The sequence below is a fragment of the Balaenoptera ricei genome, chromosome 11 (assembly GCF_028023285.1).
Source record: "Balaenoptera ricei isolate mBalRic1 chromosome 11, mBalRic1.hap2, whole genome shotgun sequence".
In the NCBI taxonomy this organism is placed as follows: Eukaryota; Metazoa; Chordata; class Mammalia; order Artiodactyla; family Balaenopteridae; genus Balaenoptera; species Balaenoptera ricei.
In genome coordinates, this window is record NC_082649.1 from 21,141,920 (window position 1) to 21,167,632 (window position 25,713).

The 25,713-nt window shown below is 39.3% G+C and overlaps 2 protein-coding genes across 3 annotated transcripts in view; one reads left to right on the top strand and one right to left on the bottom strand.

Moving 5' to 3' along the window:
- Positions 1–238: 238 nt before the first annotated feature.
- SLC17A4 (solute carrier family 17 member 4) lies at positions 239–18,259 on the top strand. The gene is made up of 10 exons (XM_059937855.1): positions 239–329; positions 7,223–7,428; positions 7,997–8,009; positions 8,855–8,973; positions 9,085–9,246; positions 15,467–15,599; positions 15,690–15,837; positions 16,070–16,133; positions 16,674–16,763; positions 18,113–18,259. Exons 1-10 carry the CDS (start codon positions 239–241, stop codon positions 18,257–18,259), a joined length of 1,173 nt encoding a protein of 390 aa, XP_059793838.1.
- Positions 16,123–25,713, bottom strand: part of SLC17A1 (solute carrier family 17 member 1) — a 73,939-nt gene continuing 64,348 nt past the window's right edge. For both annotated transcript variants that reach the window (XM_059940707.1, XM_059940706.1), the window contains one exon: positions 16,123–16,365. The gene's annotated coding sequence lies outside the window, so the exon portion shown is untranslated. The remainder of the gene's footprint in view (positions 16,366–25,713) is intronic.

Genomic DNA, 25,713 nt, shown 5'->3' on the forward strand with positions numbered 1-25,713 from the left:
TTAGAGAAGCAGAGATGTGACATTCCCAAGACCACACATTTGGATAGTGATAGAATCTGGACAACAAATCATGTCTCCTGAACCCTAATCTAGCACTTTTTCCACCAAATATTTCCTCCTAATTCTTAGAAGAACTGGGGCCGTGCCATGTATGATATAGGACACCTCTTTCTGTATTTGCTTTTGCATTCTTTTATTTCAGTAGGTAAACACCAGTGTCTGGGAGAAGAGAACCAAAATGTTTACTACAGTAGAAGCTGAAGCCACAGTGGGAGGTATTGTCAATGATGGTACTTTAAACACAGCTCAAGTTCAAACCTTCAAGAAAGGTAAAATCATGTACTGGGGTGCGGATAAAACCGGGATCTATATCACCCTTTGGTGATGCACAGCATCTTCCTGCTACCATCAATTGCCAAGAATTTTATATAGCTGTAAAGCCTTTTTTACTGAGAATTACTTCATTTCTTGCGAGAAACCTTGAAGGTATATAGGACAGGTAGGTATCAAGACGTTAGTTAGAGATAAAGAAAAAAATTCAGAGCAGATGCTAAGTAGAAAATATGGAAACCAATCTTGGCTTTTCTGATTCTAAGTCCAGGGAGCACCCCCATTTGATCTTTCGGCTCATATCGGATCCAGACCTACCTCAAGGAGAACAGGCTTTTTCTTTACACCATACCACAGAAGTCACGTTTCCTCCTTCCTCTCAGTTATGTTACAACTTAGTGCTTTTCAATAATATGTCAGAAGGGAAACTGTTGAACACCTTATTTTACTCTAAACTCTTGATGACTTAATAACTATTTTATTCATTAATTCTCTTAAGATATAGGCTTTTCATAAGATAATGCCTTTAAAAATTAAAACATTAACCAAGATGGAATGCTTTGCAAGACTCAACATTTTAGCCAGTATGTCTGCTGGGAAATGAACATGCCTTAAAGAAAAGAGGATTCTCCTAATCTTATCTATCAAAGAAGAAATCAGGAGACGTGCATTCTAATACTCACCCTACAATAAACTACCATTTGGCATGGAATGAATACTGTTCCATTGCCTCAGCTTCCTCATCCATAAAATGGAAGGGTTTGTATCTCTAAGATTCCATCCATTTCTAAATATTTAGGAGCCTATTGGACTATATACCATTGGTCAAATTCTCCTATCCTAACCTAACTCTTTCTCTCTAAAAATCAGTAATACAGAGAACTTACATATAAACATTTTCCATGGCACAATATAGCATGTTGGGTAAGAGTATGGATTAAGATGCCAGACTGCCTGTGTTTGCAATCCTGATTTCGCAATTTATGAGCTGTGTGACTTTAGGCAAGTTACTTAAGCTTTCTGTGTCTCAGTTTCCTAATTTGTAAAAATGAGACACTAACAATAGTACTTATCTCATAGGATTTCCATGAGGATTAAATTAGTTATAGTATGTGAACCACTTAGGACAATGCCGGGCACGTAGTAAGCACTACATAAACTTAGCTATCATTATCACCTCTCACACAGGTTTCCCTCCTCAGCCCACTTTTCAGCAGTCATTGGAACTCTCCGTCATCATTTGTCTAAAAGTGGGACTCAATGTGGTCTTTCTAGTTTCTTCCACAGTCTTCTAGGGCATCCACCCAACCATGCTGCTTAGTCCCCTGGTGACCACCCCTCGACCCCAGTCTGTTATCACAAATGGCATTATGCTAATAATATTAATCCTTTTTTGGCTAAATCTCATCCTACCTGATAAGGCAGACCCTCAACTACCTCTTAAAGTCCCACCTGGTTATTCTGTTGAGTGTCCAAGTATTTCTCATAAGTGCTTATGAATAAACCCTGCTGGCTGCTTCGTCAGTTGGTGTCCAACATCAATTTTCCTCTCATCTCTCGTTCTAGCCCATACTCACTGGGCATTGCTGGGTCCTCTGTATCACACCCTTAGGACCCTGCTGGGGCTTTCTCCCAGTACTGGACCCCCAAAGACTACTGATATCTTTACTGGGCATGACTGTGATTCTAAGACACTCACAAAATCAAATCCAGGTGTTCCATGGCACGTGGGGAAATGCCCCCTCCCCCATTATATGTCACATCTGACCACATGGCCACAGAACAGAGTTGCTTATGCTCCTGTATCCCTAGAGACCCCGGGTGAAAAAAGCTGGACCTTCAGTTTCCGCCAGAAGGTCAGTGATTTCTCTCTATCAGGCTCAGTTAAGGGTTCATGGGGCAGGGTAGGGACAGATATCATCTTGACCTTCCTATCCCTTTTCTCCCAGGGGCCCTTGAGCTTCTGCCTGGGTTCAGTCAAATAAATGGAAGCCACTTTATAATTCCAGAAAAAAAGAGGTTTAATGTAGGGGATGGAAATAGTCCACAGACTTTGGGAGACTGGGGAAGCAAAAGTCAAGTTAGTCACTTTCAGGAAATCCTGAAGTATAGGATGGATGGGAAACCACTAGCGATCCTGTGTAGCACATAGTAGGCACTTTTCAGGAGGATTCACACAAGGCCCAGGCAAAAACCCCACATCTACCATCACCGAGTCTCATATTCCTGCCTGTAGCGGCCTCCGCGGCACAGTGGCTTCTCACTGTGTTCAGCCTTCCAAACCCTGCCCGAATGCCCTCATTATTGGAACCCTGTTTGCGTGTAGGTTGAGGATTGTACTTTCCAAGTATTTGTCTGTTACTGTGAAGAACTGAGAAGGGTAGAGATAGCAGTGAGAATTAATAAACAATATTGGGCACCGCTTCCTTGCTCCCTATCAAAAGCCTGCACGGAGGTACATACACCCTGGCCTATGTTAGGAATGTCACCTAAAGATGAATCTGCAATAATATTCCTTTCTGAAAGTCACAGAAACCAATAAAACAAGCACAACAGTTTGAGAAATGTTAAAACTTGGGAATTATTCCTACTACACACTACAAACTCTAAGGCTTGTTGATAGATTTAATACAATTTGGATGAATTGAGAGGATGTCAAGAGCAGACAAAACTCTCATCCTTGGAGCATGGCCCAATGTTATAGGAAGAAAGGGGCGGGCACGGGGAAGCCCCAGCTCATGCTCCCCAGCTGAGAGCGGCAGCGTCTTGAGGCTGGTGGACCACAGGCAAGGTGAGGTCTTCAGTGCTAGGATATGGTGGGTGAAGCTTCTCTGTGCCTACATCCTGATGTTTTCCTCTCGACAGCTCACCAGTCTTTCTAAACATCTGCCACTTAGCATCTTGGGACCAGTGCAACAGAGCAGAGGAAAACATGCATGACTGCAGAAGTTAACTTGGAAATTTGGGGGACGTCATTGCAGAATTAAAGTGGAAGAATAGCTAGTTTCCCTTGTATTGGTGAAAGAGTACCAAGATGCCATCCTCCCACCAGCTGCCTCTTGCCCACACACATACACACTGTTACCAGCACATGACAACAGGACTCCAACCAGCCAAGGTGGCCCACTGCAAGGGTTACAACACATGGGAACAAAGTCACACACGCTTGGCTTTTACAGTCCAAGACTGGGGGTGTGGGTAGGACCCACAAGGGACCTATGTAAGTACTTCAGCACAAAAAAGAGGAAACAAATACATTAAATAAAAGAGAGATCATTGCATAATGAGGGCATGCCTATCAGGCACTGTTCTAAGCACTTTGTATGGATTAATTCATTGAATCCTCACAACAGTCCTTCAAGGAAGGTACTACCAGCATCATCTCCACTTTACAGGAGCAAGAACTCAAGCACAGAGGGACTGAGTAACTCATTGAAGTCATCCAGGCACAAACAGGTGCTATCTGATTCAAACCAGAGTGGTCTGATTATTAACCATTATATTACAGTGCTGTGCTTACTTTATCCGGGGAAATTGAAGAATATTTTCATTTCCGATTTCTCCAAGTTCTCAAGACTAATAATAATTTAAAAAGCTTAGAGTGTATGAAGTGAATCAACAGGAAAATATGAAAGAAGATGAGAAAGAAAACTAAAGAGGAAAAAATGTCACTTCAAAATTAAAACAGAATTAGTAGTAGCAAGGAAAGAAATTATCACTATACAAAATCAAATCAGCAATGCAGAGCTGAGGCTTGACTCAGTCATGGAAAAAGCAGAGGGGTAGTAAGGCCGTGGATCAAAAGATAATGGATGTGAAGAAGGGAAGAAAACAAAGATCGTACAAAAATAAATAAAAGCAACTTAATTAAGCATCAGTTTGCTGAGTTTACAACTCCAAGGAAAGTATGTGTAAAAACAAAGTAGACAACTCAAATGTAGAAAAAATGTAAAATCAAATCATGAAGGGAATTGAAATGGAAAAAATATATAAGAGCTGATTCCTTGGTAAAGAAGATTCCATTCACAGCAATAAAACAAACAATTCACTATTCAGATTGATCAAAGAGATTAAACACAAGCAATCATGGGGAAAAGGGAGACAGAAGCGTTTAAAATGTATAAGGTAATAATTATGGGGAAATAGATACAGTACATGATTTTCTATGAAACTATAAGTTTGAATTCAGAAAAATTGTACATGTCAAAAAAATTGTGTAATAAGGTGAGAAAGTTGTCCAAAAGTTATCCCTTTTAACAAAACAAACGAATTGTGTCCTGGTAGATTCACTAGAAAAATTCTATGAGATTTTTAAGGAGCAGAAAATGCTTATGTTTCCTATGCAGGAGAAATCCAAATAATTTATATAGATACCCACCTTAAGAAGGTGAAATATAGCTCCTCACTCCTTAAGTGTGGACTGTGCATGTGACTTCTTTCAGAGCCCAGCATGAAAAGGGCGAAAAAAAGAGTAACTTCACAGTTAAGAAACCTAGCAAATACTATCTCAAGCCAGGTGATCAAGGTTAATATCAGCAATGATAGATCACATTGATAGCATGTATCCTTGATATGATGTGATGAGAATGGCAGTTTACCCCTATGGTCAACCTCTCAAAAACACATTATCTCAGTCTAATCATGAGAAAAACGTCAGACGAATCCCAGTCGAAGGATACACTACAAAATATGTGACTGATACTCTTCAAAATTGTCAAAGTCATCAAAAACAAGGAAAGGCTGAGAAACTGTCACAGCCAAAAGGACCCCAAGGAGATGTGACGATTAAACATACTGTGGTATCCTGAATGGTATTCTGGGACAGAAAAAAATATATTAGGTGAAAAGTAAGAAGTCTGAATGAAGAATCGGCTTTAGCTAATAATAATAATACATTAATGTAGGTTCATTAATTGTGACAAATGTGCCATACTAATATAAGATGTTAATAATAGGGGAAACTGGGTGTGACGTATACAGGAACTCAGTAATTCTGTAAGTCTAAAACTGTTCTAAAACAAAAATGTATTAAGAAAAAAGAAAATGATTAGGTACCTAAAATACTTCAGATCACAGACTGAAATGGAAAGCTTAAAACTTCCTTTCTTTACAAAGCTAGCATGGCAAAAAATCACATACACATACACACACACATTCACAAACTACAAATTAAGCTCAATTATATATGTTAATGTAAAATTCTAGCTAAAATATTAGCAAAATAAATCATGTGTTTTCATTAAAACAGCCTATTAAGAAGAGATCATTCCAAGAATATAAGGCTAGTCAAATATTATTAATAATAACTATGATGAACTTACATAAGCTTATTCAAATTTCATCACAGCACCTTGAGGCTCTATTATTAACCCCATTTTACAGGTGAAATACTGAAGCCACAGCGAGTTAAGTCACTTGCCCAAGAACACACAGCTGTAAAGAGAGCAGATCCAGGAGTCTGGTTCTATGATTAAAATACATTTGATCAAACTCATTACATTCCCATAAAAATAAAAAATCAAAATGAGATAGCTTAATGCCATAAAAGTACAAGAGCCACCAACACCAGCAACATACCTAATGGTGTAATGTGAGAAGTATTCCCAGTAGATTCAGATATGGCAGGAGTGCCCACTCTCTCCGTTCCTATTTACCATTGTTTAGAAACTGCCAGTGAATAAAATTACCCAAGAGAATAGAGTACATGTTACAAACGGCAAAAAGAATCACCTATTTTTTCCATTATTTGCACATAACGTGTGTATGTGTTTAATTTTCTTGTCTAAACCTAAGGGGGAAAAACAAGATGAAAATGATAGGGAAAAAGACACAGTTATGGAACCAACAAAAAGTACGTTAAAAACCTGTGTGTGACTTAACTGAAGATAATTATAAAATTCCACCCTGGGACAGAGAAAAAGACTTGAATACATGCGGAGCCATCCCTGTTCTTGGCTGAGAGAAGGCAATACTATAAATATGGCAATCCCTCTTAATTTAATCTGCCATATCAATATGATATTGATCAAAATTCTAGTGTAAATTTTGTGGATGGGGAGGGGAGAGTCAACTAAATGTTCCCAGAATTAAACCAAAGGTAGGGATCTGTCAATTCCTGGAACTTAACAAGAATATTGCTACACACGAGGGAACAGTGCTGGCCACTCCAGCTATGTTTGCTCCCTTGCAGGAGCCAGGAAACGGGGCGCCCACATGCCTTGAGGACAGTGACCACACATTATACCTCTGAGATTTCTCTCCAGGGATAATCAATCAATCCTGCCAGCTGTTGTCAAACTAATCTATCAGGACTCAACCCCAGGGATAACCCCAGAGTTCCCATGGATCACTGGAAAATTTTTTGCCAGCCTAGATTATAATACCAGGATGATGTTTAAATACTTCTATAGTCTAACCTAACCTTCCTTTCAAACCTCATCTCCTCCCAGCCCCCGAACATATTAATCTGTCATGTTCCTGGTTACATATGGTACCAAAAGCCATCCCAGCTGCCCAAGTGGGGCACTTGGGAATCATTTCCAACAACTTCTCTCTCTTACTATCCATATCCAATCAATCACAGCTTCCAGCTAATTCTTTCTCTAAATTCACTTCTTTCCATTCCTGCTCTCATCAGCTCATCCCAGGACCCTGCCTGGAAAACTCTTTCTTAATGCTTGCTCTGGCCAGTTCTGTACATTCTTTAAGTCTCTGCTTAAGTAACGCTTCTGAGGGAATTATCCACCCCCTGTACTCCCAGACACCTACAAAGTCACATCTGCTCTCTATTTCTGCTTCACAGACAGACTGCAATCTTCTCCCACTTCCAGACTTAGAAAGGATGGGAGAAAAGCACCTTGAATGTAAGACTCTCTGTACCCTCTTTTCTTAGGCTTTTGTTCAGTCCGACATGGGCTGGCCCTTATTGTGCATCTCTGTAATTTTTCGATTTCCACCCAACAAATGAACATGAGCATTGCCTTGCCAGCTATGGTGAACAACACAGCTCCACCCAGCCCACCCAGTATCTCCACAGAGAGGCCGCCCACTGACTTCCAGGACAACTGGAATGAAACTCTGAATGAATTTAAGGCAGTGGTAAGTCTAATGAGACTCTGGATCCTTTCTTTGGCTCAAATGTTTGGACCTAAAGAGTTATGTACAGTAAGTCCCCTACATACGAGTGAGTTCTGTTCCGAGAGCTTGTTCGTAAGTCCAACAAAGCCTAGGTACCCAACTAACACAATTGGCTCTATGGTGCTGTACTGTAATAGGTTTATAATACTTTTTGCACAAATAACACATAACAAACAAAAAATAAAACATTTTTAATCTTACAGTACAATACCTTGAAAAGTACAGTAGCACATTACAACAGCTGGCATACAGGGGCTGGCATCGAGCGAACAGGCAAGAAGAGTTACTGACTGGAGGAGGGAGAGGAGGTGGGAGATGGTAGAGCTGAAGGATTGTCAGCAAAAGGAGATGGAGGGCAAGCTGCAATTTCACTCACACCTGACGTTGATGGCGCAGGTTCTGGCTCCTTGTTGTATTCAATTCTACTCTATTGAAAAAATGATCCAGGATGTCTGAGTAGTAGCTCTTTTTTTCACTTTTTTTCATAATGACAAATTTATGTCTTTGTATTCTTATACTCAAAATCTAGCAAAATGCCTGCTGTATGGTGGCTGTTCTATATTCGTGAAAGACCGTGTAAACAACAAGCTAACAAGTGAAGAGAACTCAAGACTTTAAGAGTCTAAAAAGGGAGTTTTAAGATGAATCATATTTCCACTCAATACTAATAATGTTGAGTTGTCCAACACTGTAATAATGTGTATATTAGAGAAATTTCTTTGCTGAGGATGAATTTCATTCCATATCCAGAAATTATCTGGGCAATCAGCTGCACATATGTACTGCTGCTAACTCTTAAATGTTAGAGATAGATAAGAAAAGATTTAATGAAGACATAAACTTTGCAGAAACATGACTAGCAGGAGGGATGCTGACTGGTACTTCAACAGTGAGGGCGTTTTCAAGCACATGGGGCAAACACACTGATAACTTTTAACAACAACGTACAGCCTTATTATTGGTGCATTTCAAAACCTCCCAAAGCTCAGTGATTTTAAACAACAACTTTTAGTCTCTTAGTTTTGTGGGACAGCTAGGCAGCTCTGCTCTCTGTGTCTCTCATCTGTCTTGGACAATGGGTGAGCTGGAGCATGTTGTTCCTATACCAATTGATAAGACTCGAGAGGACGAGTGAAAAAATGAAGTGCTTCTTGAAGCCTAGGCTCTGAACTGCCCCATGTCATTGGCAAAAGCAAGTTACATGGCCAAGACCAAAGTCAAGTGGTGAGGAAGTACCCTCCACCTATGATAGGGCTATGCAAGGGATAGATGCAGGAAGGAGTGGAGTATGGGGGCCATTCTGTTAACCACAGGAATCATCTCAGGGCAGAATCAAACTGATAGAACTCCAATCCTGTGCTAAGCAGATCCTCGTTTTTTTTTTTAGGTGGCATTGGCTGCATCTGTTCTTTTCTCTGGTTTGCTCTCATTTATGATGACCCCGTGAATCATCCGTTTATCAGCACTAGCGAGAAGGAATACATCATCTGTTCACTGGCTCAAGAGGTGCACAGGGGAACTCCTCTGCCATTTCCCTATGTCTCAGTGGTGAAGAGTTCAGTAGAGCAAAGTTCTGGTCTTTAGATGGAGCGGATATTTATATGTACTTTCTTCCAGGATTCTCCACCAGGATGGTCTCTTCCCATTAAGGCTATAATCAAATCCCTACTGCTTTGGAGCATTCTCGTCTTTTATTTCAGTGACTACTGGCATTATTTTGTCATCAGGTCATACCTACCAACATACATTAGCTCTGTACTTCAAGCTAACATCAGAGATGTAAGTACAGAGAAAACTCATTCTGCTCTTCTGTTGCTTCATATATAATCCTTTCTTTCTCCTATGGTCATGGGCTTAGGCCAAGGATCTTCATGTAGGAAACACAACCTGATTCACTTGAATTCTGATTCAACTCAATGTGTCCTACTGCTTATTGGGGGCAGAGTGGTATGGCTCTAGGTCAACTTGCCATTCATAGAGTATCATACTTTTTAAGGAACTTATGCAGAAATTTTATGCTCAGTCCAATCAACATTTGCAAACAAGACATTCTGCTGGCAGCATAAATAATAAAGCGTTAACAAAACAAAGTTTGCCTTCGAGAAAGCTGTGACAGAGAAGCATAAACAACATATGCTGAAAGTAAGACATTAATAGCACATAAAGTCCTAAATAGGACTTATACCAAAAACTTGTGGACAATGTCTTTTTAGAAAAACATTTTATTCAAGTATAACATATAAAAAGAAAAGTGCACATATGTGTACATCTCTCTGACTTTTCAAAAAATGAACAGATGCTCTGATTGGCTGAGAGGAGCCTGTCAATTCCTGCCAGATGAATGTCTCAAAATTGGTGAAGAGTATATCATCTCCTAGCTTATTAGTGACAGTTCACTAGGTCATTGAATTAGTGTTTTATTCTTGTCCTTTGTATTCAAAAAGCAGTTCTCTCGTGTTGACTGGGCTCATCTGGTGAAAACACGCTGAGTGGTCAACAGAGAACTGACCTTCTTAGCAGAGGTCAGAGTCTGGGGAGCATGCATGCAAGCAGGCTAGAGGTACTGATATCAGAAAGCCCAAGGACAGAGTAGCTATGGGTCTTCCCAAAGGAGTGGGGTGGGCAGCAGCGGGCAATCGAACCAGAATCCCAGGCCAGGGAATCAGGGACAGGAGGGCCAGACAAGCAGGATGCCAGTGCTGAGATCTAGACATCCTGAGGCTGGCTGTTGGAAGTGATTGATCCCTGGCATGAAGTGGGGTAGGCTCTTTATCCTCAGAGGCCAAGGCTGAGGAAGAGGAGGATGAGGGAATGATTAGGACAAGTTGAGAACAGACAGTAGAGTTTTCCCAGCTTGAGAAGTCAAGAGATCTGGACTCCCATTGCTCTCAGGGTATTTTTCTCAGTAACTCACATTACCTTGATGGCCTTGGTTTACTCATCTGTAAAATAAACGTCTCGGACCAGTTGACAGTGAGATCCTTTTCACTGTTTGGGTTACATACAACAAAGAACGGCCTCCTTTCCTTGCATTTTCTTTAATGGCAATTTAATTTAGGAGTTGAATTGGTAAAAACAGGGATCAACATTTTAAAAAAATATATAAAAAGGTAAAAGAGTGAAAAATCTTACTCTCATTCCTGTCCCCAATCTGCCCTGTTTTCTCAGCCTTTATTATGTTATGTTCCAATTTTGATGGAAGTTTTTATCATGAATGGATATTAAGTTTTGTCACATGCTTTTTTCTGCATCTATTGAGATGATTATGTGATTTTCATCCTTCCTTTTGTTAATATGATGTCTCACATTGATTGGTTTGTGAACATTGAACCATCCTTGCCTTCCTGGAATAAATCACTTTATCATGGGGGTATGATCCTTTTTATATATTGTTGAATTTGGTTTGCTAATATTTTGTTGAGGATATTTGCTTCTATATTCATCAGAGATATTGGCCTATAATTTTCTTTTTTGTAGTGTCTTTGTCTGATTTTGGTATAGGGTACTGGTGGTCTCATAGAATGAATTTGGGAGTATTCCCCCCTCTCCCATTTTTTGGAATAGTTTGAGAAAGATAGGTATGAGCTCTTCTTTAATTTTTTGTAGAACTCCCCTGTGAAGCCATTTGGTCCTGGACTTTTGTTACTGGGAGTTATTTTTAAAATTATGAATTCAATTTCACTACCAGTGATTGGTCTGTTCAGATTGTCTATTTTTGGTTCAGTCATGTATGTTTCTAGAAATTATCTATTTCTTCTAGGTTGTCCAAATTGTTGGCATATAACTGTTCATAGTATTCTCTTATGATTTTTTTTGTATCTCTGTGGTATTGGGTGGTATTTTTCCTCTTTCATTTCTTATTTTGTTTATTTGGGTCCTCTCTCTTTTCTTCTTGATGATCTTGGCTAAAGGTTTATCAAGTTTGTTTACCGTTTCAGAAAACCAAGTCTTGGTTTCACTGATCTTTTCTATAGCTATTTATTTATTTTTGATCTATGTTTTGTTTATTTCCTCTCTGATTTTTATTATTTCCTTCCTTCTGCTGACTTTGGGCTTTTTTCGTTCTCTTTCAAATACCAGATTTTGAGATTTTTCTTGTTTCTTGAGGAAGGCCTATACTGCCATAAACTAACTGCTTTTGCTGCATCCCATAGATTTTGGAGTACTGTGTTTCCATTTTCATTTGTCTCAAGGTATTTCTTATGTCCTCTTTGATGTCTTCATTGACCCTTTTTTTTTTTTTAAGTAGCATGTTCTTTAGTCTCCACATGTTTGTGTTTTTCCCATTTTTCTTCCTGTAATTGATTTCTAGTTTCATACCATTGTGGTTGGAACAAATGCCAGATATAATTGCTATCCTCTTAAGTTTGTTGAAACTTCTTTTGTAACCTGGCATGTGATCCATTCTGGAGAACATTCCATGTGCACTTGAAAAGAATGTGTATTCTGCTGGTTTTGGATGGAATGTCCTGTAAGTCCAAATGGTCTGTTGTGTCATTTAAGACCACTGTTTCCTTATTGATTTTCTGTCTAAATTATCTGTCCATTGATGTAAGTGAGGTATTAAAGTCTCCTACTATTATTGTATCATTGTCAATTTCTCCCTTTATGTCTGTTAATATTTGCTTTATATATTTAGGTGCTCCTATATTAGGTCCATATATGTTAGAAAGTGTTATATATTCTTGTATTGATTCCTTTGTCATTATATAATGCCCTTCTTTGTCTTTTGTTATAAACTTTGTTTTAAAGTCTATTTTGTCTGATATGAGTATTGCTACCCCCATTTTTTGTCATTTCCATTTGCATGAAATATCTTTTTCCATCCCCTCACTTTCAATCTGTATGTGTTTTTAGCTCTGAAGTGAGTCTTTGTGGGCAGCATACAGATGGGTCTTGTTTTTTAGTCCAATTAGCCACCTTATGTCTTTTGATTAGAGCATTTAGTCCATTGACATTTTAAGTGATTATTGGTAGGTATGTACTTATTGCTATTTTGTTTCTTGTTTTCTGATTGTTTTTATAGTTCTTTTCTGTTCCTTTATTTTTCTTTTAGTTTATTCCCTTGTGGTTTGATGATTTTTTAAGTGGTATCCTTGTGTTCCTTTCTCTCGTTTTTTTGTATCTATTGTAGGTTTCTAATTTGTGGTTACTATGAGGTTCATGTATATTTACCTATATCTACTTGTTTTAAACTGGTAGTCATTTAAGTTCAAACACATTCTAAAAGATCTACATTTTTTACTCCCCTCCTCCATGTTTTGTGTTTTGATGTCATATTTTACATCTTCATGTTTATCCCTTCACTGTTAATTGTATTTATAGTTGATTTTACAATTTTTTGTCTTTTAATCTTCATGCTAGCCTATTTAAGTGGTTGATCCACAGTCTTTACTGTCTATTTTCTTTTACTAGTGGGATTTTTGCTTTCCTATAGATTCTTACTTCTTGTTGTAGCCTTTTCTTTTCCACTTAGAGATGACCCTTTAGCATTTCTTTTTGGGTAGGTTTGGTATTGATTAACTCTTTTAGCTTTTGTTTGTCTGAGAAGTTCTTTATCTCTCCTTCAATTCTAAATGATCATCTTGCTGGGTAGAGTATCCTAGTTGCAGGTTTTTCCTTTTTGGCACTTTAAATATATCATGCCACTACCTCTGGCCTGCAAAGTTTCTGCAGAAAAATCAGCTGATAGTCTTATGGGGGTTCTCTTGTATGTGACTGTTGCTGCTTTTAGAATTCTTTTTTTATCTTTAATTTTTCCATTTTAATTATGATATGTCTTGGTGTAGGTCTGTTTAGGTTCATCTTGTTTGGGACCCTCTGTGTTTCCTGTATCTGGATATCTGTTTCTTTCTTCAGGTTTGGGAAGTTTTCAGCCATAATTTTATCAAATACATTTTTGACCTGTCTCTCTCTCTCTCTCTTCTCCTTCTGGGACTCCTATAGTGCAAATCATGGTTTGCTTAATGTTATCCTAGAGATCTCTTAAACTCTTCTGTTTTTCTTTTTGCAGCTCTGATTGGGCAATTTCCATTATTCTATCTTCCAGATCACATATGCATTCTTTTGTATCACCTAGTCAGCTGTTAATTCCTTTTACTCTGTTTTTCATTTCAGTTATTGTATTCTTCGGTTCTGGCTGGCTCTTTTTTATGTTTTCTATTTCCTTATTAAATTTATCACTGTGTTCATCTACTCTTTAATTTAGTTAGCATTCTTATTACTAATACTTTGAACTCTTATGTGGTACATTATTTCTGTTTCATTACTTGTTTTTTCAGGGGTTTTCTCTTGTTCTTTCCTTTGAATTAAATTTCTCTATCTTTTCATTTTGCTTAACGTTCTCTGTCTCTATGAAATTAGGTGAAACATTTAGCTATCCTGGACTTGAAGGGGTGTCCTTGTGTGGAAGCATCCCTGTGCAGTCTGTATGTGCCCAGTGTCTTTGGTGGCACAGCTACATCTGACGTTGAGCATAAGTCACTCTTCCCCCATGGTGTGCTGGCAGCTATCACCAGGGTAGGAGGTAGGGCTGGAGGTAGAAGGGCTAGAGCAAGAGCCAGTTGTGAGCCAGGGCTTCTCCTCGGTTTGGTGGCCAACACCATGCTATCAGGGTGGGGGTGGGTCCCACGTTGCTGGGTCAGAAGACCTGAGGGTTGGTCTGATCTGGCTCCATTCCCTCTACGTGTGTGCTCTCTCCCCTCCCAGCACAGGCACACTCACCCAGAGGGGAACAGTGCTGGAGCAAGAGGAGCTGGAGTGGGTGCTTGGTATGGGTTGGAGTGCAAGCTGTGGTAGTGACGGCACTAGTCGGAGTCCTGGACAGCTCCTGATCTTCTGCCTTCATAGGCACCAGCAATGTCCAGATGCTGTGCTAAGTCTGAGCTGTCTCTTTCCCTCACAACTGCATACTCCTCTCAGCCATGGCAGCCCTCTCTCCAGTGTGGAGCTGCACTGGGAGCAAGAGGGGCTGGAGCAGGTGCTCTGCTCAGGCTGGGGTGTGTGTTAGGCAGTGGTGGGAAACCAGCCAGAGTCCCTATCAGTTTCAATCTGCTTCCTCTGCCTTTTTCTGGGGAGTAAGCCAGTGTGTGCATGCTCTTCATGAGCGGAGTCTTGGTTTTTTATAGTCCTGCTATCAATCCCACAGTTTTTTGAATCAGCTAAGGGGACTTGTCCTCCTGGTGCCAGATCCTAGGGCGTAGTGCTCAGTGGTTCTCACCACTCACTCCCCAGGGAGGATCTCTGAGCCTGTGTAATTCCCCCTCCTCTTCTGTGTACCCTCCCAGGGGTGTAGGTCCCAATCTGATCACTTCTCTCCCTTCCTACCCAATTACATGCGAAACTTTCTTACAGACTTGGTTGTATAAGAGTCTTTCTGCCAGTCTCCAGTTTGTTTTCAGTGAGAATTGCTCCACATGTAGATGTATTTTTGATGTTTCATGGGGGGAGGTGAGCTCCACGTCCTCTTACTCCACTATCTTGATCTATCTCCTCTATAAACTTTTATATTTATTATCAAATTGCCCTCCATTGGGCATTGATAATATTTGGAAGTGCCTGATTCCCCCCGGCATCACCACAGATCATGTCAAAAAACTGTTGCACTTTTGCCAGTTTGATAAAATTGTATCTCACAGTAGTTTTACTATTATGAGGGTGGATACCTTTTAATATGCTTAGAAATCACTTATTTTTCTTTTTTGTAAATGATCCATTCATATCCTTTGACTATTTTTCTACTAGCTCTTGTTCTTTTTAATATCTATTTCTACATGATTCTTATATATGAAGACAGCATTGGTCCATTTTTTTTCCAAATTGAACTGTATGCATATTTTTCCTCAGGCACTAAAATTATATTGGCTCATTCCAGAAATTCAAATTAAATGTGATGTGTAAATAAAAGAAAAGCTATAGATGTGGACAATTCACCCAGGGATCAATCTGTGTCATGGTGGGTGTAGTGAAGCATGCACCTCACCTCAGCTCTGGTTCTCAGAGTGGGATGCTGTCAGCCCTGCCGTTTGTTTCTGCCGGTATCTGCATTGTCCCTGGAGGTCTACTGGCAGATTTTCTCCTCTCCAGAAAAATCCTCAGTCTCAATACCATCAGGAAAGTCTTCACTGCCATAGGTAAGAACCAAGGTAGACATGGGGGGGGGGGTGGATGTGGGATGCTCAGGGCAGCTTCCTATTCACTCTGTGTTTGTTCTCCTGCCCCAGGGGTTCTCCTCCTATGTGCGTTCTTCGTGTCCCTTTTCTGGGTCAGATCCAGCTTCAGCGCCACCATGGCCTTCTTGATACTGTCTTCTGCCACCAAAAGCCTCAGCCAATCAGGAGCCCTTGTCAACTTCATGGATATTGCTCCTCGGTAGGGACCTGTGATCATCCCTAAACATGCTCTTACACATGGGTAAAATGTGACACATGCAATGGGTCACAGGAAATTTCAGCACCAGCCGTACATCCAAATAATTCCTGGAAGGGACCCAAAGCTAGCTAACCTCTGTGAACTTAGTTTTTCCAGATGAAGACAGGAGAAGTCAGTGGCCACACTCACAGTTCAACTGTGGGAGACTCACACCAATTTCTTTCTGTTGGAGAATGCAGCAGTTACACAGGGCTGGATCACTGAAAGGACTCGTAAACTTCAGAGGGCGTGCTCATGTAAGGCTTTAATAAAGGTAGAGGATACAGGGTAGCAGGAGAAACATTCACCTCTGATATAGGTAAATATCAGATGACTGAGACTTCCAAATATAGCTCCCAGGGACCATCCATGGACCGTTCACAGTCAATAGGACACACTTCATCTTCAGGTAATGAACCACCAAATTACATGGGAGATACCTTGGTCTCAGGGAAGCCCATGTCTCATCCAATGGGAGGTCTTTTATACCTAAAAACAAGGCTGAAAGATCAGGCTCCATAGCAGAAGACAAGAGAACATATAAACCAGCTGCCAACCATCAATCTGTACATTTTGTATAATGAATGTTTACAAGTTAGTGCAGGTTACCCCTTGGAAATCCCAGATCCTAGACTGGATTATACTGATCACTAGTCAGTACATTTCATTCAGGTTTGACTAAGGGTCAGCACAGCTCCAGCAATCCCCAGAGATAATCATAGAGTTGCAACAGATCAGCTGAGATTAACCCTTTGCTTACAGAGGAATATTGTTTTCTCACACTTTCTCTCTCGCAGGTACAGTGCCTTACTCAGGGGACTTCACAAATCTTTTCTTACATAGCGGGAGCCATCTCTCCCACAGTTGCCGGACTTTTTATCAGTCAGGTAAGGTCAAATGTTCTGATGATTATGATATTCACAAGAGTCACCTCAAAAGATCATCCAGCCTCTCATTCTGACCTTAGGCTCAGCTCATGTAGAAAAATTCCCACACGTTCCGGGTATGGAGTGAAGGAGAATGCTCCACTGTATGAGTTTATGCTTTATGAGTTCTTAGAATGAATTTCTCATGCTAATCATCACATTTTCTAGCAATAATCATGGCCTTTCTTGTGAAGTATAGAATGGCCAACCATTCTGATTGGCTGGGGCTGAGGGGTTTCCTGGGATGTGGGACTTTCAACACTAAAACCTTGAAAGTTCCAGGCAATCTGGAAAGAGTTGGTCACCCTATGTAGAAACCCAACAAATATTTATAGAACAAATGAACGAGATGCTGAGTGGATGAGTGAATGACAGAGCGAAGGAGCAACCTGTACATTACATGTATGCTCGTCAGTGGTTAGTACAGAAATTCCTCTGCCCAGTATTGCTTACATAGTGTTGTTACATTCATACAGCCTTCCATCCTGGGAGATGCATTTAAAGTTGTCAGAATAAACAAATTCATCTGATGACAATTTCATAAGGATCAGACTGATACAGACTTTATGGGAAGAAACATGCATATGACATTCACACGACTATCATTCTTTAAGTTTCCTGTGGTTTCCACCAGTAAGCCAGGAAAATGAATGGAGAATAACAAAGAAAGGGTATTCTTTTTGACACCAAGTCCTTGTTTTTTGAAGCTTCAGTTCTCTTCCAGCCACTGACTAACACACTGTTTAAAACGGAAATTCTCAAACTGCTCTTGTTTCCCTTATTACTCACTCACTCACTCATTTATCTCTTCATTCATTCGACATATATGCAATGAACATTAGCATGTGCCATGCACTGTTTAAGTGAATAAAACAAACAGAAGTCCCTGCCCTTGTGAAGTCGGTAGGAAAGAAACCGATAGAAAGCTAACAAACTAAACGAAAACATGGTATAGTGAATGGTGGTAAGCGCTAAGAAAAGAGTAGGGCAGGAGAGGAGAATAGGGCACATAAGAGGGGGTGGGATTTCAGTTTTAAGTAGGGTGGCTGAGGAAGTCTCATTGAAAAAGTAATATTTATGGGAAGCAAGTACATGGGCGAGACAAATGACTACTTGAGGGGAGGAATATTCCAGCAGAGGGAAAGGCCAGGGCACCGGAAATGTACCTGCATATTCTAAGAACAACCAGGAACATATAATGCGGGGCAGAATTGGGGATGAGGGCAGTAGAACATGGTGCCAAAGCCTTTCTGAACCAGGAGGGACAAGATCTAGGAGACTGTTAATAACTTGTAGTTTCCTGCCTCCAGGACTCAGAGTTCGGTTGGAGGAATGTCTTCTTGCTTTCAGCTGCTGTGAACATAGCAGGCCTGTTTTTCTACCTCATCTTCGGCCAAGCAGAGGTGCAGGACTGGGCTAAAGGTAGATGTGCACCTGCTTCTGAGCAAACCGAGTGACGAATTAGATGCCGGTGCTTAGTTGTTCACTGTTTGCTCTCATGGACATTCCCCTGACTTACAGTTCTACCCCAAAATGGGCTGTCCTTAAAGTACAGAAATCTCAGATTTTCCACTGGCCCATACACCTAGGACATGGAGGAGTGAGAGTTGCAAATTATGGAAAGACTTTCATAAAGTCTTAGAATAAAATTTTATCTTCTTGTGCTTGTTTTCGGTTTATTTAACAATCATTTATAAGGCAACTAATGCAGAGCAGAAGACAAATAAACCCCAATTTAAAATTCAGATGTGTTACTTGTTACAAACAATACATGGACAAAAGAGATGCCCACAGGGTGTGCATAGTGGCAGGGGGTGGGGGTGGGGACTGGCCTCCCAGGAATCTCCATGCCATCTTCTTCCTTGGGCTGGTGACTGCCCCTCAGTCCCAGCTTGTGTGCTGGTCTCTCTCCCCCTCAATAAGGAGTTCAGTCCCAGGCTCTCCTAGTGCTCTGTTTTACACTAAGTTTTGTAGAGAAAGAAAAAAGCACACATAAATGTCACTGAGTCCTGATACCCAGTGGATATAAGAAAGCTTTACAACAGTTTGAAGGAATAGTCTGGCTTAGTATATTTTTTCAAGTTGTTTTCTTTGTCCCAATTAGTTTATCCTAGGCATTTGTTACACTTCTCATCTCTTGACATAAAAATGGTGCAATTTTATCCTCCTTACTCGTTCCTACTCCCAAAAGTCTCTGAGTAAGAGGTCTGAACAATTCCAATATCTTGCTAGGTCCAAGCACGTGGTATGAAACCATCCACCATTTGCTCTATACCTATGCTGTATCCTGAAAATAGAAACACTGCACACTCCTGGGGTTTGGGACTTAGGTAGTTTGATATTGCTGCTCTCCCTAATAGGAATATATTTTATCCACAGCATTCACAAGGCACACTTTTTGTACTTGACCAAATTCCCATTCTTTGTAACTATTTGTTACTAAGAAAATGAAAATGAAACTTCTTTTTGTGATCCTCCACCAACCACACACTCTGGTTCTGCTCAGAAATATTCCCAGTCCTTTCAAAGAACAAGCTACCAAAACCTGTGGCAATTGGGACAGTGCTATCTGGAAAACTGGACTGAAACCCAGCTTCACCTGGTTAGCAGGTGTCCAGATCAACTCATCTGATGTAATGTTCTCCAAAACCCAAAAAGGGGAAGTGGCCAAGGTGCTTAATTTGGGTATCAGTATGGGAGCCTATCTGGGGCAATGATGAGGAAGGCACACTAAAACATGCCATTGATACAAACAGACGTTTTCTCGGTTTCCCAGTAGAAACAGTTACTTACGTTGCCTAATAACTACCAGTAAGAACGCCCACATGTGTTTCTATGTGTTAAATGAATATAAACATTCCTTTAACGTAAGCAACCATGATGCGTTTTATCCACAGGAGGGAAAATGCTATGCAACACAGGTATTTCACCCAAGACTGAGAAAAAAGTTGACATCTCTCACCAAAATGTCACTGCTTTAAGTGCACATAGTCCATGGGAAGAAATAAAGGTTTCTCTGTTTCCTCTTTTCTAGGATGGCCTGTATTTGGCCAAATTTATGGTGACTAATTCTGTAAAAGGGTGTATGATGATGTTACACTGAAGACTTGCTGTAGGTGGCCATATATAACAGACATGAAATTCCAATGTGAGGTGTTAGGGTACCTCACAGATATTGCTCAGGATGTGATTTTTAAAAAGTCATATGGTTCTAAAACAATTTAGGATTACATAAAAGTAAAAGCCTCAGGAGAGTGGAGTTAGAGAAAGGCTTTGAAAACATTTTTAAATATGTGTTTTCCCTATAAGATCAAGAACAAGACAAGGATGTCCACTCTTGCCATTTCTATTCAACATCCTAGTAGAGGTTCTAGGCAGGGCATCTAGGCAAGAAAAAGAAATAAAAGGCGCCTAGGCTGGAAGAGAGGAAATAAAACTATATTCACAAATGGCATAATCTTCTATATAGAAATTGTAAAGAACCACTAAAAAACTATTTGAACTAATAAATGAGTTCAGCAAGGTTTAAGGATACAAGATTGATATACATAAATCAGTCATATTTCTATATACTTGCAATGGACAATCCAAAAATTAAACTAATTTCATTTAAAGTAGCATAAAAAAGCATAAATTTAGGAATAAAGTTAATAATAGAAATGTAAGACTTATACTCTGAAAAGTATAAAACATTGTTGAAAGAAATGAGAGAAGATTTAAATGAATGAAAAGAATCGATGTTCATGGAGTGGAAGACTTCAATACTGTTAAAATGGCAAAACTCCTGAAATTGATCCATAGATTTAATGCAATTTCTATCAGAATCCCAGCAATTTCTCTGTGGAAATTGACAAGCTGATTCCAAAATTAATACAGAACTGCAAGGGACCCAGAATAGCCAAAACATTCTTGAAAAAGAAGAACCAAGTTGGAGGACTTACACTTCAAAGCTCTCTACAAAGCAACAGTAATCAAGACAGAGTTGTACTAGCATAAGGCTAAATATATAGACCAGTGGAATCAAATTAAGAGTCCAGAAATAAACCAAAGTGTCTATGGTCAACTGATTTTTGACAAACACACCAAGACCATTCAATGGGGAAAGAATAGTCTTTTTAACAAATTGTCCTGGGATAACTGAATAGCTACATTCTAAAGAATGAATCTGGACCTTTAGTTCACACAATTTACAAAAATTAAAATAGATCAAAATAGATCAAAGATCTAAATGTAAGAGCTAAAACAATAAAATTCTTTGAAGAGAACATAGGGGTAAATTCTTCACAGCCTCAGACTTGACAATGGTTTCTTAGGTATAACACCAAAAGCATAAGCAACAAAAGAAAAAATTGATAATGTAGACTTCATAAATATTAAAAACTTTTGTGTGGCAAAGAACACTATCAAGAAAGTGAAAAGACAACCTCTGAATGGGAGAAACTCTGTGCAAGTCACATATCTGATAAGGGTCTTATATATAGAATATATAAACTCAACAACAAAAAGACAAACAACCCAATTAAAAAATGGGCAAAACTTGAATAAACATTTTTTGAAGAAGATATAAAAATGACCAATATGCAATGAAAAGATGCTCACCATCATTAATCATTAGGGAGGCAGTGTTTTTTTGTTCCCTTTCTAGAAACCAGCTGTAACTTTAGGCCAGAGTGTATTAAAATGAGCCACTTCTGAACCAGCAGTGCCTAGGTCCCAGGCCTTGCTATGAAGGCCTCAGCAAAGGACAGGGCTTGGACTTTCCTTCCTGTGCTCATCCAAGTGGTGCTCTGCTTCTGAGTTTGGGTAAGAGAGGCATCAGGACAACTTGCATCACGTCACCTAGCAGAGACCAGCCATTCCTGGGCTCAGTGAGGAGGTATGCTGTGTGGCTGACAGGGTCTTGGTGCTCCAGCTGGGTATCAGGCCTGAGCCTCTGAAGTGGGAGAGCCGAGTTCAGAAAAATGGACCACCAGTGACCTCCTGGCCCCGTGTAATATCAATCGGCGAGAGCTCTCCCAGAGATCTCTATCTCAATGCTAAGACCCAGCTCCACTCAACGATGAGCAACCTCCAGTGCTGGACACCCCATGCCAAACAACTAGCAAGACAGGAACAAAACCCAACCCATTAGCAGAGAGGATGGCTAAAATCATAATAAGTTCACAGACACCCCAAAGCACACAACCGGATGTGGTCCTGCCCACCAGAAAGACAAGATCCAGCCTCATCCACCAGAACACAGGCACCAGTCCCCTCCACCAGAAAACCTACATAACCCACTGAACCAACCTTACCCACTGGAGGCAGACACCAAAAACAATGGAAAGTACGAACCTGCAGCCTGTGAAAAGGAGACCCCAAAGACAGTAAGTTAAACAAAATGAGAAGACAGAGAAATGCATAGCAGATGAAGGAGCAAAGTAAAAACCCACGAGACCAAACAAATGAAGAGGAAATAGGCAGTCTACCTGAAAAAGAATTCAGAGTAATGATAGTAAATATGATCCAAAATCTTGGAAAGAGAATGAGAAAATGCAAGAAACTTTTAACAAGGACCTAGAAAAACTAAAGAACAAACAAACAATGGTGAACAACACAATAACTGAAATTAAAAATTCTCTAGAAGGAATGAAGAGCAGAATAACTGAGGCAGAAGAACGGATAAGTGACCTGGAAGATAAAATAGTGGAAATAACTACCACAGAGCAGAATAAAGAAAAAAGAGTGAAAAGAATTGAGGGCAGTCTCAGAGACCTCTGGGACAACATTAAACACACCAACATTCGAATTATAGGGGTCCCAGAAGATGAAGAGAAAAAGAAAGGGACTGAGAAAATATTGGAAGAGATTATAGTTGAAAACGTCCCTAATATGGGAAGGGAAATAGTTAATCAAGTCCAGGAAGCACAGAGCGTCCCATACAGGATAAATCCAAGGAGAAACACGTCAAGACACATATTAATCAAACTATCAAAAATTAAATACAAAGAAAAAAATATTAAAAGCAGCAAGGGAAAAGCAACAAATAACATACAAGGGAATCCCCATAAGGTTAACAGCTGATCTTTCAGCAGAAACTCTGAAAGCCAGAAGGGAGTGGCAGGACATATTTAAAGTGATGAAAGGGGAAAACCTACAAGCAAGATTACTCTACCCAGCAAGGATCTCATTCAGATTTGATGGAGAAATTAAAACCTTTACAGACAAGTAAAAGCTAAGAGAATTCAGCACCACCAAACCAGCTTTACAACAAATGCTAAAGGAACTTCTCTAGGCAGGAAACACAAGAGAAGAAAAAGACCTACAATAACAAACCCAAAACAATTAAGAAAATGGTCATAGGAACATACATATCAATAATTACCTTAAATGTAAATGCATTAAATGCTCCAACCAAAAGACATAGACTGGCTGAATGGATACAAGAACAAGACCCGTATATATGCTGTCTACAAGAGACCTGCTTCAGACCTAGGGACACATACACACTGAAAGTGAGGGGATGGAAAAAGATATTCCATGCAAATGGAAATCAAAAGAAAGCTGGAGTAGCAATTCTCATATCAGACAAAATAGAATATAGAATAAAGACTATTACAAGAGACCAAGAAAGACACTACTACATAATGATCAAGGGATTAATCCAAGAAGAAGATATAATGATTGTAAATATTTATGCACCCAACATAGGAGCACCTCAATACATAAGGCAAATGCTAACAGCCATAAAAAGGGAAATCAACATTAACACAATCATAGTAGGGAACTTTAACACCCCACTTTTACCAATGCAAAGATCATCCAAAATGAAAATAAAGAAAGAAACACAAGCTTTAAATGACACATTAAACAAGATGGACTTAATTGATATTTATAGGACATTCCATCCAAAAACAACAGAATAAATTTTCTTCTCAAGTGCTCATGGAACATTCTCCAGGATAGATCATATCTTGGGTCACAAATCAAGCCTTGGTAAATTTAAGAAAATTGAAATCATATCAAGTCTTTTCCGATCACAATGCTATGAGACTAGACACCAATTACAGGAAAATATCTGTAAAAAATACAAACACATGGAGGCTAAACAATACACTACTAAATAACAAAGAGATCACTGAAGAAATCAAAGAGGAAATCAAAAAATACCTAGAAACAAATGACAATGAAAACACAATGATCCAAAACCTATGGGATGAAGCAAAAGCAGTTCTAAGAGGGAAGTTTATAGCAATACAATCCTACCTCAAGAAACAAGAAACATCTCAAATAAAAAACCTAACCTTACACCTAAAGCAATTAGAGAAAGAAGAAGAACAACAACAAAAAAAACCCCAAAGTTAGCAGAAGGAAAGAAATCATAAAGATCAGATCAGATATAAATGAAAAAGACATGAAAGAAACAATAGCAGAGATCAATAAAACTAAAAGCTGGTTCTTTGAGAAGATAAACAAAATTGAGAAACCATTAGCCAGACTCATCAAGAAAAAAAGAGAGAAGACTCAAATCAATAGAATTAGCAATAAAACAGGAGAAGTAACACTGACACTGCAGAAATACAAAGGATCATGAGAGATTACTACAAGCAACTATATGCCGATAAATTGGACAACCTGGAAGAAATGGACAGATTCTTAGAAAAGCACAACCTTCCGAGACTGAACCAGGAAGAAATAGAAAATATAAACAGACCAATCACAAACACTGAAATTGAGACTGTGATTAAAAATTTTCCAACAAACAAAAGCCCAGGACCAGATGGCTTCACAGGTGAATTCTATCAAACATTTAAAGAAGAGATAACACCTATCCTTCTCAAACTCTTCCAAAATATAGCAGAAGGAGGAACACTCCCAAACTCATTCTACGAGGCCACCATCACCCTGATACCAAAACCAGACAAAGATATCACAAAGAAAGAAAACTACAGGCCAATATCACTGATGAACATAGATGCAAAATCCTCAACAAAATACTAGCAAACAGAATCCAACAGCACATTAAAAGGATCATACACCATGATCAAGTGAGATTTATCCCAGGAATGCAAGGATTCTTCAATATATGAAAATCAATCAATGTGATAAACCATATTAACAAACTAAAGGAGAAAAATCGTGTGATCATCTCAATAGATGCAGAAAAAGCTTTCAACAAAATCCAACACCCACTTATGATAAAAACCCTCCAGAAATTAGGCATGGAGGGAACTTACCTCAACATAATAAAGCCCATATATGACAAACCCACAGCCAACATCGTTCTCAATGGTGAAAAACTGAAACCATTTCCTCTAAGATCAGGAACAAGACAAGTTTGTCCACTCTCATCACTATTATTCAACATAGTTTTGGAAGTTTTAGCAACAGCAATCAGAGAAGAAAAAGAAATAAAAGGAATCCAAATTGGAAAAGAAGAAGTAAAGCTGTCACTGTTTACAGATGAACTGATACTATACATAGAGAATCCTAAAGATGCCACCAGAAAACTAGTAGAGCTAATTAGTGAATTTGGTTAAGTAGCAAGATACAAAATTAATGCACAGAAATCTCTTGCATTCCTATACACTAATGATGAAAAATCTGAAAGAGAAATTAAGGAAACACTCCCATTTACCATTGCAAAAAAAGGAATAAAATACCTAGGCATAAACCTACCCAGGGAGACAAAAGACCTGTATGCAGAAAACTATAAGACACTGATGAAAGAAATTAAAGATGATACAAACAGATGGAGAGATATACCATGTTCTTGGATTGGAAGAATCAACACTGTGAAAATGCCTATAATACCCAAAGCAATCTACAGATTCAATGCAATCCCTATCAAACTACCACTGGCATTTTTCACAGAACTGGAACAAAAAATTTCACAATTTGTATGGAAACACAAAAGATCCTGAATAGCCAA